General features: G+C 44.2%; 1 protein-coding gene across 5 annotated transcripts in view; it reads left to right on the top strand.

Annotated features, from left to right (window-relative positions):
- Positions 1–366: 366 nt before the first annotated feature.
- The window catches only part of grin1a (glutamate receptor, ionotropic, N-methyl D-aspartate 1a), a gene marked incomplete at both ends in the record, with an annotated part of 28,407 nt that continues 15,410 nt past the window's right edge, over positions 367–13,363 (top strand). For 3 of the 5 annotated variants that reach the window (XM_080848140.1, XM_080848138.1, XM_080848137.1), the window contains 9 exons: positions 367–615; positions 2,847–2,981; positions 3,558–3,734; positions 7,330–7,392; positions 8,243–8,340; positions 9,981–10,102; positions 11,319–11,493; positions 11,997–12,141; positions 12,373–12,459. In XM_080848140.1, the coding sequence (XP_080704266.1) occupies positions 367–615; positions 2,847–2,981; positions 3,558–3,734; positions 7,330–7,392; positions 8,243–8,340; positions 9,981–10,102; positions 11,319–11,493; positions 11,997–12,141; positions 12,373–12,459 (1,251 nt within the window). The remainder of the gene's footprint in view (positions 616–2,846; positions 2,982–3,557; positions 3,735–7,329; positions 7,393–8,242; positions 8,341–9,980; positions 10,103–11,318; positions 11,494–11,996; positions 12,142–12,372; positions 12,460–13,363) is intronic. The other 2 variants (XM_080848141.1, XM_080848139.1) reach the window with 1 other exon arrangement.

The following is a 13,363-nucleotide window of genomic DNA, read 5'->3' as shown; positions in this document are numbered from 1 at the left end:
TACCATGCGAAGACACTGACTTGAAAAAGCATGTAACTTGTCTGAGCAACTTAAGAAGGGATATGCAGGAGGAAACAAACGTCAGAGACTATCAGGATGTTGAAAACGCGAAGATGCAGCCAGTTTGCGCATAGGCAGTGGTTTGACGTCCAGGACCATGCACATTCCACCGCAAACGGAATAGCTTAATTGTATTGTATTAACGTTTTCTATAATTTTTGTTACGTTCTTGTGCGAGCATATGGACGGCTTGCAATTACGGTTTATGTAGGATAAACCGTGCCTTCTAAAGGCTATTCCCATATACCCACCGACAGTAGTGGGCGAAGCAACCGGGGTGCACTCTGCGCGCTGCTCGCTCACACAATGCGTCTGTTTCTGCTAGCCGTTTTCTTCTCGTGCTCCTGTGTGCGGGGCGGCTGCGAACCAAAGATTGTGAACATCGGAGCCGTGCTCAGCCAAAAACGGTACGAGCAGGTGTTCAAGGATGCGGTCACGCAAGCTAACCAGGTCTGGGGCAGGGACAAATTCAAGCTGACTGCAATCTCTGTCACCCACAAACCCAATGCGATTCAAATGGCGCTTTCCGTCTGTGAGGACCTCATATCAAGCCAGGTGAGAATGTGCCTAGAGTCGGTTTGAGTTACGTTCAAGATTTTTTCACTGATGTGTTCTTATAAACGCCAACTCGCCATTCTTGACGAAACAGATTGTCATGGCAAAAGTAATAGTCAATTAGTTGGTGTGATAGGCTAATGTGGTATCCTAGTTACCGTCCTGAAAGTGTTAGAACAATGTCCTCACTCATGCGTAAAGTAGCGTGGTGTAACAGAGAAGGTGATATCAGTTGGGGGTGAAATACCTATGACAGTGTGATGAGATTCATTACGCGTGTCGTTCGAATGCTGCTGCGGGGGAGAGAAGGGCAGCTGAGGTCGGTGCGATTCCAGAAGCGCCAATGAAAAACAGACACACACAGACACACACGTCTTCAAGCGTGTGTGAGTGAGAGATCGTTAAACAGCCGTATCTATTTTTTTTTAGGCGTTATAGTTTACGCCTCCTACAACTACTATGACGAGACGCATTTGCCCCAAATTACCATATCGATTATGAGGTACTCTCAATAAACCGAGAAATGCTTTGTTTTACTGGACTAACAGCAAGTCAGTAAATGATAGTTCCCTGCTAATAAGGCAAATCCGAATTTAAGTATGAGAAACTGAGATGGGGTTGAAAGAACTCTTCCACTACTAATGATGTGCTTAAGTAATGTCTGACATAACAATTGCATTGTGAGTAAGATTGAGATACAGTTTAGAGGACTGAAAAGAATCAGTGAAAATAGTTCCATACGGAGCAGGAGGCTTGAGGCGGGTTGCCACATGCCACACAGCCATACTTCTTTGCGAGCAGCTGTAGACTCGATGGAGCGCGAGGAGCAAGCTAACTGTGAAGTGATTGACGCACTCGCAATTACAGCTTTACGCCGCAGTTGCTACCTCCACAGCCCGTGCCATACTGTATTGCGGCGCCAAAAAAAAGAGGCCAATATGGCCGCATCTGCAGTGATAGGAATTTCAAGAGGTAGGAGTGAGTTAGGGCGCTAGAGGCTGAGGTAGGCTGCATTTAAAACGCTATGTAGGTGACAACAACATCCCAACATGATATCAGGTTGTGTAACACAATGAGACAAGACAGCGGGCTGAGCTGTACACTTTTGTACTGAGCTTTGAGGCAAACAAAATTTTAATGGACTAGATGCTTTGCTGACAAATTCTTCAATATGTATATGAGTCACTGTCTCTGGTTCTATTTAGCCAGGGAAACATGAGAGTGCATATATGTAGGGAGTACCTCTTGCATGATCTGTTTGAAGCATTCCTTCATTAGAAGCCTGCCTCCACCAAATCAAATTAAGTGCTACATTTTAAGTGTTCCTTACAGCAGTGATCTCATTTAGAAAGTGCTGAGAGGAACAATTCTCTCTCTCCCTCCTTCTCTCTTCTCTCTCTCGTTCTCTCTCCCTCTCTCTCTCTCTTGCCCCAATCATCCATCACATCACCTATTACTTAAAGCTGTCAGCAGACCATGGCCTTTGAGTGGTGGATAGTAGTAGTTACTCATGGTCATATCTCCCATTTTGTGTGTGTGTGTGTGAGAGAGAGAGATACCAGTGTTGAGACTCAAGAGTGGTGTGTGCGGTGGTATCTCTTGGCTCAGCAGTGGGTTTGCTGTACTGTGTGTGTTGGGATGGCTTCTTCATGGCAGATGGTGGATGCCCGTAAGCTCTCCCTGGATGAGGAACTGTGTTTGAGGCCCAACCATACGGCCCGGCTTGCTTACAATGCCATCATGGCTTCACACCATGCCAGTGTATCCCACCCCCACACAATTTTTTGGTGCTTGTTTTTCAACTTTGTTCTATGATTGAGATCGAATTTCAGTCTCTACTGTTTACAGAGAGCCATTGTCCAGATTACCCTGGTTTCCTAAATGTTGGCCCATCGGTGCATATTCACCATCTGTAACCGAATGTAGAAGCCCAATGCAATTGGCAACTATGTTCTTCAGTGGTTTTAATCTTGTTTGTTGGCATGATGGCTAGTTATTGGCTCAGTTTGCCTCTATTACCAAAGAGAACAGAAAACAGCGTACCACCGAAAGCTAGCGCTTCTGTCAGTCTATGCTCGGCGGGTGGCCAATATTGACTGGTTGGCTGCTGAAGCCTCCTCGTTTGTCTGCGTCAGTCCTAGCCTGAGGGGGCTCTTGGCGCTGTGCCGACACGGTGGCTTGACAGAGGTCGTGTCGGAAGGTGTTTACGTCTGTCTAACCGGTGTCCACAGGTGTACGCCATCCTGGTGAGTCATCCTCCACAGTCCAACGATCACCTCACCCCGACGCCCGTCTCCTACACGGCCGGCTTCTACCGCATCCCCGTGGTGGGCCTCACCACTCGCATGTCCATCTACTCCGACAAGGTGAGTCACAGAGGAGAGCGGGGGAGGGAGAGGAGAGGGGGGAAAAAGGATTGCTGAAGAAAAGAGAATAAAAGGGGATTTGAGAGAAACAGGAGGTAATGGGCTGGGAATTAGCAAAAGTGCAAAAAAATGAATTGAAAAACATTATTACTCACTAGAAAGGCTTGGTTGGCTTGAAAATAGGGAGTATTAAGCTACCAAATAATGGAGAGATGAAAGAAGGAGACAACGGATAACTGAAGGACAGAAGCTTATTAAAGCACAGAAGTGGCGGGGAATGGACAGAACTGAAATTCAAGTCTGTTTGAGAGTTTCACGTAGAAATCAGCCCTCTCAGAGATAAGACTGTTCAAGGACATTTTGTTTGTGAAATAGAAAAGGCCCTCTGCTGAGTAAAATTCTATTGGGCACGTCTCTCTCGGAGCCCTCGCTATTCTCTACTTTACCCGAAAATTACTACCTTTGTTTCTAATCACATTTTTCCTTTTTCCTATCTCTCTCTCTCTCTCTGTCTCTCTCTCTCTCTCTCTGTCTCTCTCTCTCTTTCTGTCTCCCTGTCACCATTTCTCTCATCAGAGCATCCATCTGTCATTCTTGCGAACTGTACCTCCCTATTCCCATCAAGCTCACGTTTGGTTTGACATGATGCGCGAGTTCCACTGGAATCACATCATCCTGATCGTCAGCGATGACCACGAGGGCCGAGCTGCCCAGAAGAGGCTAGAGACTCTGCTCGAGGAGCGTGAGACCAAGGTGAGACATAATGAGACATAGCGAGCGATGGGCTGAATATGTGTGTGTGGGCGCATGCGCCTGTGTTCGTGTGTGTGTTGATGTAACTATCTCAAAGGTCTTCTCTGTTACGTAGTTATTTTCTTTTCTGTTCTGTGGCCACATCTTTCTTCTTCTCCTTCTTCTCCTATTCTCTCTCTCTCTCATCGTTTTGTAACTGTTGGCTAACCCTCTAATGCTAGAGGCATCAACAGCGTCTAATGTGGTTGTAATCTGACAAGAGTCTGTACATTTTTACCCATTTCACATTGCTTTCTGCCATAGTCAAATTCTCCTGTGTCTTTCCACTATGGGAGCAGTAAGAAAGAGTTACTTAACCTGGGGCTCTGCAAACCATCAATGACTCCCAAAACAGTTTCAAAAACATCTCAATCTTTCTACACATCTATATGGCATTGAAGGCGAGTTAGTTTATGGACCGCTTATTTCCAGAGTCATGTCATAGCAAAATATAAAGTGAATCAATTAATCGCAACTTATATAGCAAACTAAATTCTGTATCAAACAGCTGCTGTTTCTCATGTGGAGTAGCTGTCGTGAGTAGAGTGTGTATGTGTGTGAGCAGGGTGTGTGTAAGCAGGGTGTGTGTGTGTGTTGGGGGGGGGGGGGGGGGGGGCGATGGAGCAATGTTTTGCCTCAACGGCGAGCTGACAGTCATGACTTGAGGTTATCTGACATCATGTCATCTCCCAGCTCCCCCAGGATTAGCTAGAATAAGTTTCATCAAGAAGCACAAGTGAGGGCCGTCGTTAATTACAGTCTGCCCCATCCTCCAACTCTGATGGTTATTTATGTCATTAATAGGATGACGTATTGGGTTTTATTCAAAGACTTTGCGCCTCTCCCCGGAGATGTTTTCAGATGGAGCCTGGCCTGGTTGAGATGTGAAGCATAGATGAAGGGCAAACTCATAAAATATAAAGAGCCACTTTCAGAAGCAGCACTCTCTGCCTCCATGCAAGATGCTGCCCTGAATCAGAGTATCAAAATTGCCTTTTTTGGGGCTTTTTTTTTATTTCTGGGGCATCTTGCCATTTGATATCTTGTATGAAGAGGGGTGGGGGTCACATAGTGTTTATATCGGTTCACTTCACTTTCCAGTGATCTGTGAATGAAAAATAAATCATGCGATTTCAGGAGCCAAGTGGGTATAGGATGTATGCATGTGGCTAGGATAAGGTGTGCAGGGACGGCTGAAAAGAGAAGCAGGACTATGAAAACATCCCAGTTCTACTCCAACCTTTTTTTTGTTCTTCATGCAAGAGCTCCCCAAATCAGGTTTTTAAGACCAAGTTCAGTGCATGTTGTGTAAGGCTTTGTGCCATTCCGCTCGGGTGAGTCACTGTCTGTCAGTTAAGAAAGGTTTGCCCCCAGATTTTATCCTCCTACCCCTGCCACTGATGCAGCAAGATCAGCCCCAGATCAGATGGGTGATTCACATATTATGTAAGGGAGTGGTGAAAACACTGCATATGTTTATATAAACAGTGACCTTTTATATTCCTACAAAGGTTTTTTTTAGAGAAAACATCTTCCTACTAGACGCCAGGAAAGAGTACACAGATGTTTGCAGGTTCAGGGCTTAATTTTGTAGTGCACTCTAACTGTGTGAGTTATCCCAAGCAAATCACCATAAATGAAGGCACACATTTCAACACCATATGTGGGCCCTGGGGCTTTTACCCAGAAACAGAAACAGTTACACACATTCTGTACTTGCTGCTCTGAGCTTCTATGGGCTTGAAAGATTGCATTTTCCATTGAGTTCTTGTACAGGTTGTGGAAGTCACATTTAGTGCTGAAATCTGCATGAACTGCGTTTTGCATGGATGCAGACGAGTTATGCGACATGATTTATTCAGGGATGTATAAGCTCTGTACGTGCAAGCCCTCCTTTTCTTCTGGGACTGTAGTCCTCTTCATGGGATGCTGTTCAATCCTGTCTGCTGGCTGCACTCTTTGCATCTCTTTGAATTATAAGAGAGCCCCAAAAGTGCCTCATCCAGGCTGACAGACAATGGGTTAGCACATCGCACAGCCTTAATATAGATTTCAATGTTTACATGAGATGTCGAGTTGAATAGCTGCTTGCACCTTCAGGAAAATTATCGAAATACATAACTGAACTAAGGTAAAATGAAGTGCAGCTCTGCTAAATTATTCTAATCAGAATAATTTCAGGAAGTTAGGTAATTCAGAAAGTCAGATTAGCAAAGCAAAGCCATCTATAATGAGGTCAAAAGAAGGAGATTAATATTAATTTCAGGCAAAATTAGTATATTTTACATTCTCATTGCACTAATCTGTGATTATGATGTTGAAGTGTTTCGTTGTTTTTTTAAATTGTATACGTGGCAGCATAAAATGAGAGCGAAACCGACATTTCAGATTTTCCTGAAAACAGGGCCTAGCCATCGTCCGATGTTGTTACAACTGAAGTGCGCTCATGTTTCCTGACAGCACCCCTCCCCCTCCCCAAAAAAATAAACTGTTTTGTAATCCAGCGCAGCGCAGAATCTAAGAGCCTCTGGCAGGCGTCATATCAGCCCACCACAGCCGTATGCACACCATTTTCAGAAAGTGTAGCCAGAGACGGCGGCGTCTGCCATGTCAGGGGTGGAGGTGGTTGAGTGAGGGAGTAGCTCATGGCTCTGGGAGCAGGGCGGACGAGATGATTTATCCCCTCCACAAAATGGTCACTCTGCTACTTTGAGATTTCCCCAGAGGCCATGACGTCACAACTCAGCTGCCTCAGGATGGGACAAGATGGTGCCGCGGGAGGCACTTAGCATCATAGCACACTTGCATACACACACACACACACACACACACACACACACACACACACACACCCACACTGGAGCCTGTGTTGTAGGCACACACGTGTACACACACACACACACAAGCACACACACACACACACACACACACACACACACACACGCACACACACAGACACACAACCACAAATACACCCATACACATACAGACACACACTTGCACCACTATGCTCACATTCTTGGCAGTCTGCCCGACTTGTGACAGGCCATTACTTTGTTGATTCATCTCTGCGTATCCAGCGTCCAACATGCGCCGTATTGATAGAGCTACGTTTGAACCAAGGCCTCCTTTATCAATTTCCCTTTGATATTTTATTACTGTCATCACAAATGACAAACGCACTGCTCGAGAGCCTTTCACCTTGAGATACTTTTCGCTTCCCTTCCACCTTATCTGCACAGTGCCATTCTGCAGGGGACATTGTCACAAACGCAGTTTCATAAAGATCCCAGCCCCCCCCCCGAGAGACAATTAACGTGATCGATACCGAATTCACTCAACTGGAACAGCATCATAACTCAGAAGTGGCATCATATCAAATGGTATCTGCAGACCTGTGGCAGTCTTTGATGTCTTTTGCAAGCCCCAACGTTAGGAATTCCAATTTAGCACAGAACAATGGGAGATTTTGTTGGATGCTTTGCTGCTCTTCATTTCAACTGTTTATAATACTCTTCTGTGTCTGCATATTTTCTCTGTGCACATTACTCATCAGAATAAAAAAAGGAACTATGAAAACCTCGACCAACTGTCCTATGACAACAAGCGAGGACCAAAGGTATATTTGCATGGTCACCATCGCACGCCGCCCACCAACTTTGTAAAAGTAGCAACTAGAATCCAGCCCCCAACCAGTCACTGGCCAACCCACAACTGCCCCTTCTCACTGCCCTAATCTTGGTAGCACGTTTTTTTTTTCTCTCTCTCGTTTCTTCCCAACTCTTATGATTTCAATGAAGAATGGATTGGTTTTGAACGATGATTATGATTTCGGTTTCAAAAGAAAAAAAAAAAAAGGAAGCTACACTCCGCTTTGGTCATTATCATTTTTTTTTTGTTCCTTTGATGAAGGAATGCATGTCCTCCAGCTCACCCCAGAGAAGAAAAAAGTTTGCAAGCCTTCTGGAGATCCGGTAGTGTTAGGATCCAGTATTTTCCCAGATACTACCGCCTCCCCCCCCCCCCCCCCCTCCTTTTTTTTTTTATTGTAGCACTTCCTGATTTTTTTTTAGTTTGGGGAAATGCAGTCCCCTCACTTACTCCTCTCTCAGCACCCCTTTCACCTGGTTTCCTTTCCGATTGCATCGGTCTTATTTTGACTCCCGGCCTCTAACTTGCACGTCCTTCTCTGGAGCCTTGACAACCTTCAGTTTGCATGCAAACAAGAAATAAATTGCAGATTTTTTTCTCTCTCAACCCTCTAAAGCTTTTAGGTTTTTTTTAGTTCTTTTTTTTTTTGGTTTTCCGTTGAACTGATTCCCTTGGAACTCTGTCCCATTTTTTCCTCTCCCCCCCTTTTTCAACACCCCCAAAAAAAAAAAAAAAAAAAGCAAAAGTGGTTCAGAGGTCTCGGTTCTGAGGTGGTAGGTAAGTAGACCTGCTTGACTGATTCTGTGCCCCAATCACAGGCAGAGAAAGTCCTCCAATTCAGCCAGGAGACTAACTTAACTGCTCTGCTGCTGGAGGCCAAGGAACTGGAGGCACGTGTCATCATCCTGTCAGCCAGGTGAGGACCATGGTTTGTGGGGACCATAAGACACTGCTCTGCCTTTGAGGCTTTATGGGGACCCAGTAAATCACTTCACCTTTCACACACTTACATGACACCTATGAAATGGATCACTCTTTTTCTAAGGTCCACACACACTAATTTTATGATGACCCCTATAAAACACATAGCCTCACACTGACTTTAAACACACACACACACACACACACACATGCATGTCTAGTAGGGATGCAACGGTACAGTGTGGCCACGGTTCGGTTTGTATCACGGTTTTTGGGCCACGGTAACGGTTCGGTTTCGATATATCAATGTTATCCTGCCGCTAACACGCATTAGGTTATATTTGTCTTTTCTATTTTAAGTCAACAAGGTGCTTCTACTCACACTTGCAGAGACAATGCAAGATGCAATTAAATGTAAAAAGGGCACATATTAAGTCAAATCACAAAATGTATTTTAAACAATGAACACTATTCTGGCCTTCTGTCAAAAACAGGCAATATTAAAAATAGTAAAGTGCAGTATACTGTAAAGTAATGTGAAATGTAAACATTGACATTATTCAATAAACTCAAACAACAAACATTGTCATTCACACACTTAAACCCTAGAAAATACTTAACTGTTATAAATACACCCTTAAAGAACAACAGAACAAACCTCCTCTCTCCTAGTCACTTCATACAGTTCTGGAATTATTTTGCTGCTGAAATGCGTGCGGGAGAGGATATTAAAACGAGGATCAATGGTCTTTATCATTTGACGGAATCCCGTGCCTAAAACTACTGAATAGGGCTGCATGTCTTTCCCTATGAAGACGCCCATTGAGTTGGATATTGCCTTGTGTTTTTCGGAATTATAAGCATATTGTTGCTGAAATGCTGCAGCAATGGATGGTTGTGTTTTCGGCGACAAACCGTGCTGCTCCACTTAGAGTTACAGCCGGGTGATGACGGGTCAAGTGGCAACATGTTGGATGTATTACCTGTGGAGTAGGCGATCGTAGTAAAGCAATGCTTGCACACCGTGCCTCGCTTGCTGACGATCTTTTTCCCTTTGTCATCATACTCCACACTGAACCCAAAATGTTCCCATACAGCTGATTTGTAAGATGACGATGCCTTCAAATTTCCTTCTCTCCGTTTCTTGATGACTCGCCATGATCGTGCTGCAACAGGGAAAGTTTCGTTTCTCCTCATATGGATCTCCAGCGTCTGCATTCAGAGCGCTGATTGGCTCTTGGGCAATTCTGATTGGTTGTTGCATGGTTGTGGAGCGCAGAACTCAGTCCCCTGGGTCCCAAGCAGTCATGGCTATCGCCCAATACATGCGTGCATTCATTATAACCACATATTAAATTAAAAGTTTAATGTCACCCATACCGTAATATCGCGGTTCACCTGGGTCAACCGAACCGAACAGGGCGAACCGAACGGTTCGATAAAATACCGAAAACCGTTGCATCCCTAATGTCTAGTGAGGACTATGAATTATATTCTTTGTTGTGTTGGTCTTGTGAAGACAGAAACAATGGATATATGTAGCAGAGCTCTCAAAAAGACATAAAATCACAATAGCACTTCCCAAATGACTCCTGACTTGTTCTACTTATGAAATACTTGTCTGTCTGCCTCCAGCGAAGAGGAAGCCGCCTCAGTATACAAAGCTGCACGCTTTCTGAACATGACGGGCTCTGGCTACGTGTGGTTGGTTGGAGAGCGAGAGATGTCCGGTAAAGCACTAAGCGAAGCGCCAGACGGTACGTATAGCCATCCCTCTCAAGCAGTCCTCGGCGACTACGGATGACATCAGAAAAATAAGCCTGGAGAGAGAAAAAACAAACAAAATAAGAACACAAATGCTGGGCCTTTTTCTGATGTCACTTCATTGTCAGCATCACACTGAGAGACATCATGGCAGAGAGCATTAGTCCACATGGCGTGAGTGGGTGTCTGTTGTATGTGTTTAGCGTTTAAACGTTTAAACATTGGATATGTTTAAAGGTTTTAAACGAGCCCTTGTTGAAGACACTGTAAAAGCTCTGACAGAGTGTTGTGTGATGTAGTGTGTTTTGTGTGTGTAAGGTTTTCAAAGAACTGTTCTTTGACTCAGCGTCCTTGCTGGTTGAAAAAACCCTGCATATGTTTTATTTCAATTCAAAACATATGCACGGGGAGGTCTGTCAGTGTGAGCTTTGAGAACATTACTGTATGTGTATGAAATATTAATAGAGTGGCTCTCATGAATTTATGAAGGGTCTTTGTCAGTCCTCTTCTTTGAAGTTCTGTGGTAAGCTATAACTGTCCTTTCTCTGTCCTCGGATACTACACAAGTCTGTGTTACGTCTGCACTTTTGTGGTCACTGTCTCTCCCAAGCACCCAGTCACTTCAAAAAACCCTCAGTCCGAGTCTCCTGTCACATCCTTGTTCAAGCACCTATGGTATCTAACCGTTCACTGTGCAGATTTTATTTGATAATATGAATATGTTGGTGTTTACAAATTGAGACACTGCTGGGGCCATTTGCAATAAAAAACTCAGCTGAAGTTGGATTTAAATATGAAGTATATATCGCTTCAGATATATTTCATAGATAAATGTGTTGGTCTCTCACTGATGCACTGCGAGGTGTTGACCCTCCAGATATATCTGTTCCTGTGATTAAATCCAACCTCAAGGGTCCGTGGTAGCCATTCTGGACAAAATCAATTGCAAACATGACCTTTCTCTGATGGTCTAGCGAGTTTTCATCTGGTTGTCTTTCCAATTCCCTGTGAATTTGAAAAACAGCTTATAAAAAGACTCACCAAATCACAAAATGGAGGTCAACCCTTTGTCCTGTAATGGTTTTTACAAGAGACCCTATGAGTTTTTTTCCTAACACTTCCCCCCATGTCATTGCAAAGGGGTGCCTGATGTTCAGCCAAGAGGAATTGTGGGTAATTGGCTTGTTTTCTGGTGTGGGTGTATGGCAGGTCTCATTGGCCTGCAGCTGATCAACGGGAAGAATGAGTCGGCACACATCAACGATGCGGTCGCTGTGGTAGCACAGTCCATCCAGGAGCTGTTCGAGAAGGAGAACATCACGGAACCCCCGCGGGGATGTGTGGGCAACACCAACATCTGGAAGACAGGGCCACTCTTCAAAAGGTCAGGCCACGAGCACAGTGAAATGTCAGCCTTATTATGAGCACACATGAACACGTCTATCACAGGCCATCCTTGGAGGAGTAAAGCTATTTTTAAACCCTGTACACCGCATGGGTCATAGGCCGAATACTATATCTGTTACTCTATCTGTGTGTTTGTGTATGCGTGTGTGTGTGTGTAAGGGAGACAGAGATAGATAGAGCGACTGTGTGTGTGTGTGTGTGTGTGTGTGTGTGTGTGTGTGTGTGTGTGTGTGTGTGTGTGTGTGTGTGTGTGAGTGTGTGTGTGTGTGTGTGTGTGTGCACTTCTAGTTACGAGTGATTTATAACCCAGTTGTATGGCTGTGGCTAAAAGGTGAAGGATATTCATTAGTCTCAGTCAGTTATGTCCTCACCAACACACACACACACACACACACACACACACACACACACACACACACACATACACAAACCCACACGTGTGTGCACACTTACAGATATTGAGCAATTATTTTCTGTCAGGGTGCTGATGTCATCAAAATACCCAGAAGGCCTCACAGGGCGGGTGGAGTTTAATGATGATGGAGACAGGAAGTTTGCTCACTACAGTATCCTCAACTACCAGAAGAGCAGACTTATTCAAGTTGGCATTTACAATGGAACACAGGTAAGCAGTAATGGAGATTCCGAATATGCTCTATTCTACATGCATTTCAAATATTAGCGACCACCTTAATTTGTAATTGCAAAGTTTATCAATCTCTAAACTTCCAGCTGTTCATTCTCAAATCTGACGTTGAATGCTGAATACATTGCCTGCATAGATTAGAGACGTTTGTTGTACCATAATAACAACTTTTTGCTAATTGAAGCTAATATGGTTCTCCTGGGTCTTTAGGTGGTGTTGAACAAGCAGAGGAAGATTATTTGGCCCGGAGGACAGACAGACACACCAAGGGGTTTTCAAATGTCAACTCGACTTAAGGTAGCTATAGTATTTTACTGTGGGTTCTTACCACCATTCAGTCACGATTACAAAAAAACATGCAATTATTTGGAATAATCCAAGATACTATCCCTGTTGGCATGTCATTGAATTGAATTGAATTGAATTGAATTGAATTGAATTGAATTGAATTGAATTGAATTGAATTGAATTGAATTGAATTGAATTGAATTGAATTGAATTGAATTGAATTGAATTGAATTTAATACCCCACAAAATGATTGACCACACTGTATGTTTGGAATGTTATGCACCGTGACCCCTTTGCTTTTGATGGTTTGATGAGATCCTGTGTCAACAATAGGAATCATGACCACAATATTACAACATAATCTCAGAAATATATCACAGTTAAGGGACATCTGTGGACTGAAGTGTTATCTTTGCAGCCTTCCGCTGCCGATGGGGATGTAGGTCATGTTGGGTGGAGAGAATGATACAGCGGCAAGGGAACAGCATTTCACAAATACCTAATCACTTCATCTAACGTAATTCACATTCCTGACGTCACTTGCATGAAGCAGACCAGTAGCCAGCACGTCTGATGCTTCATATTCTTTACTGAGCTGTAGCCGTACACAGGCCTTGCTGTGAGGAGCATCCATCATGTTCTGTGTATGCAGCAGAGTGCAGAGTTGATGCCTGAAGGTCAATTTAAATTGCACTGCCCGCGTGCAAACAATTGATGTCATCCTCCTTCACTCTTTTTCTCTATCCCTATCCCCTCTCTCTCTCTCTCTCCTTCTCCTCTTTCTGTCTCTCTCTCTCTTCCTCTGCTCTCTCCCTCTTTATCTCTCTCCCTCCCTCTCTCACCCTCTCCTCTCTGTCTCTCCCTCTCTCTTCCTCTCCTCCTCTTTATCTCTGTCCCTCTGCTCTCTCCCTC

The sequence above is a fragment of the Sprattus sprattus genome (genome assembly GCF_963457725.1).
Source record: "Sprattus sprattus genome assembly, chromosome: 11".
NCBI classification, from domain to species: Eukaryota; Metazoa; Chordata; class Actinopteri; order Clupeiformes; family Clupeidae; genus Sprattus; species Sprattus sprattus.
This window is presented reverse-complemented; position numbering and strand designations above follow the sequence as displayed.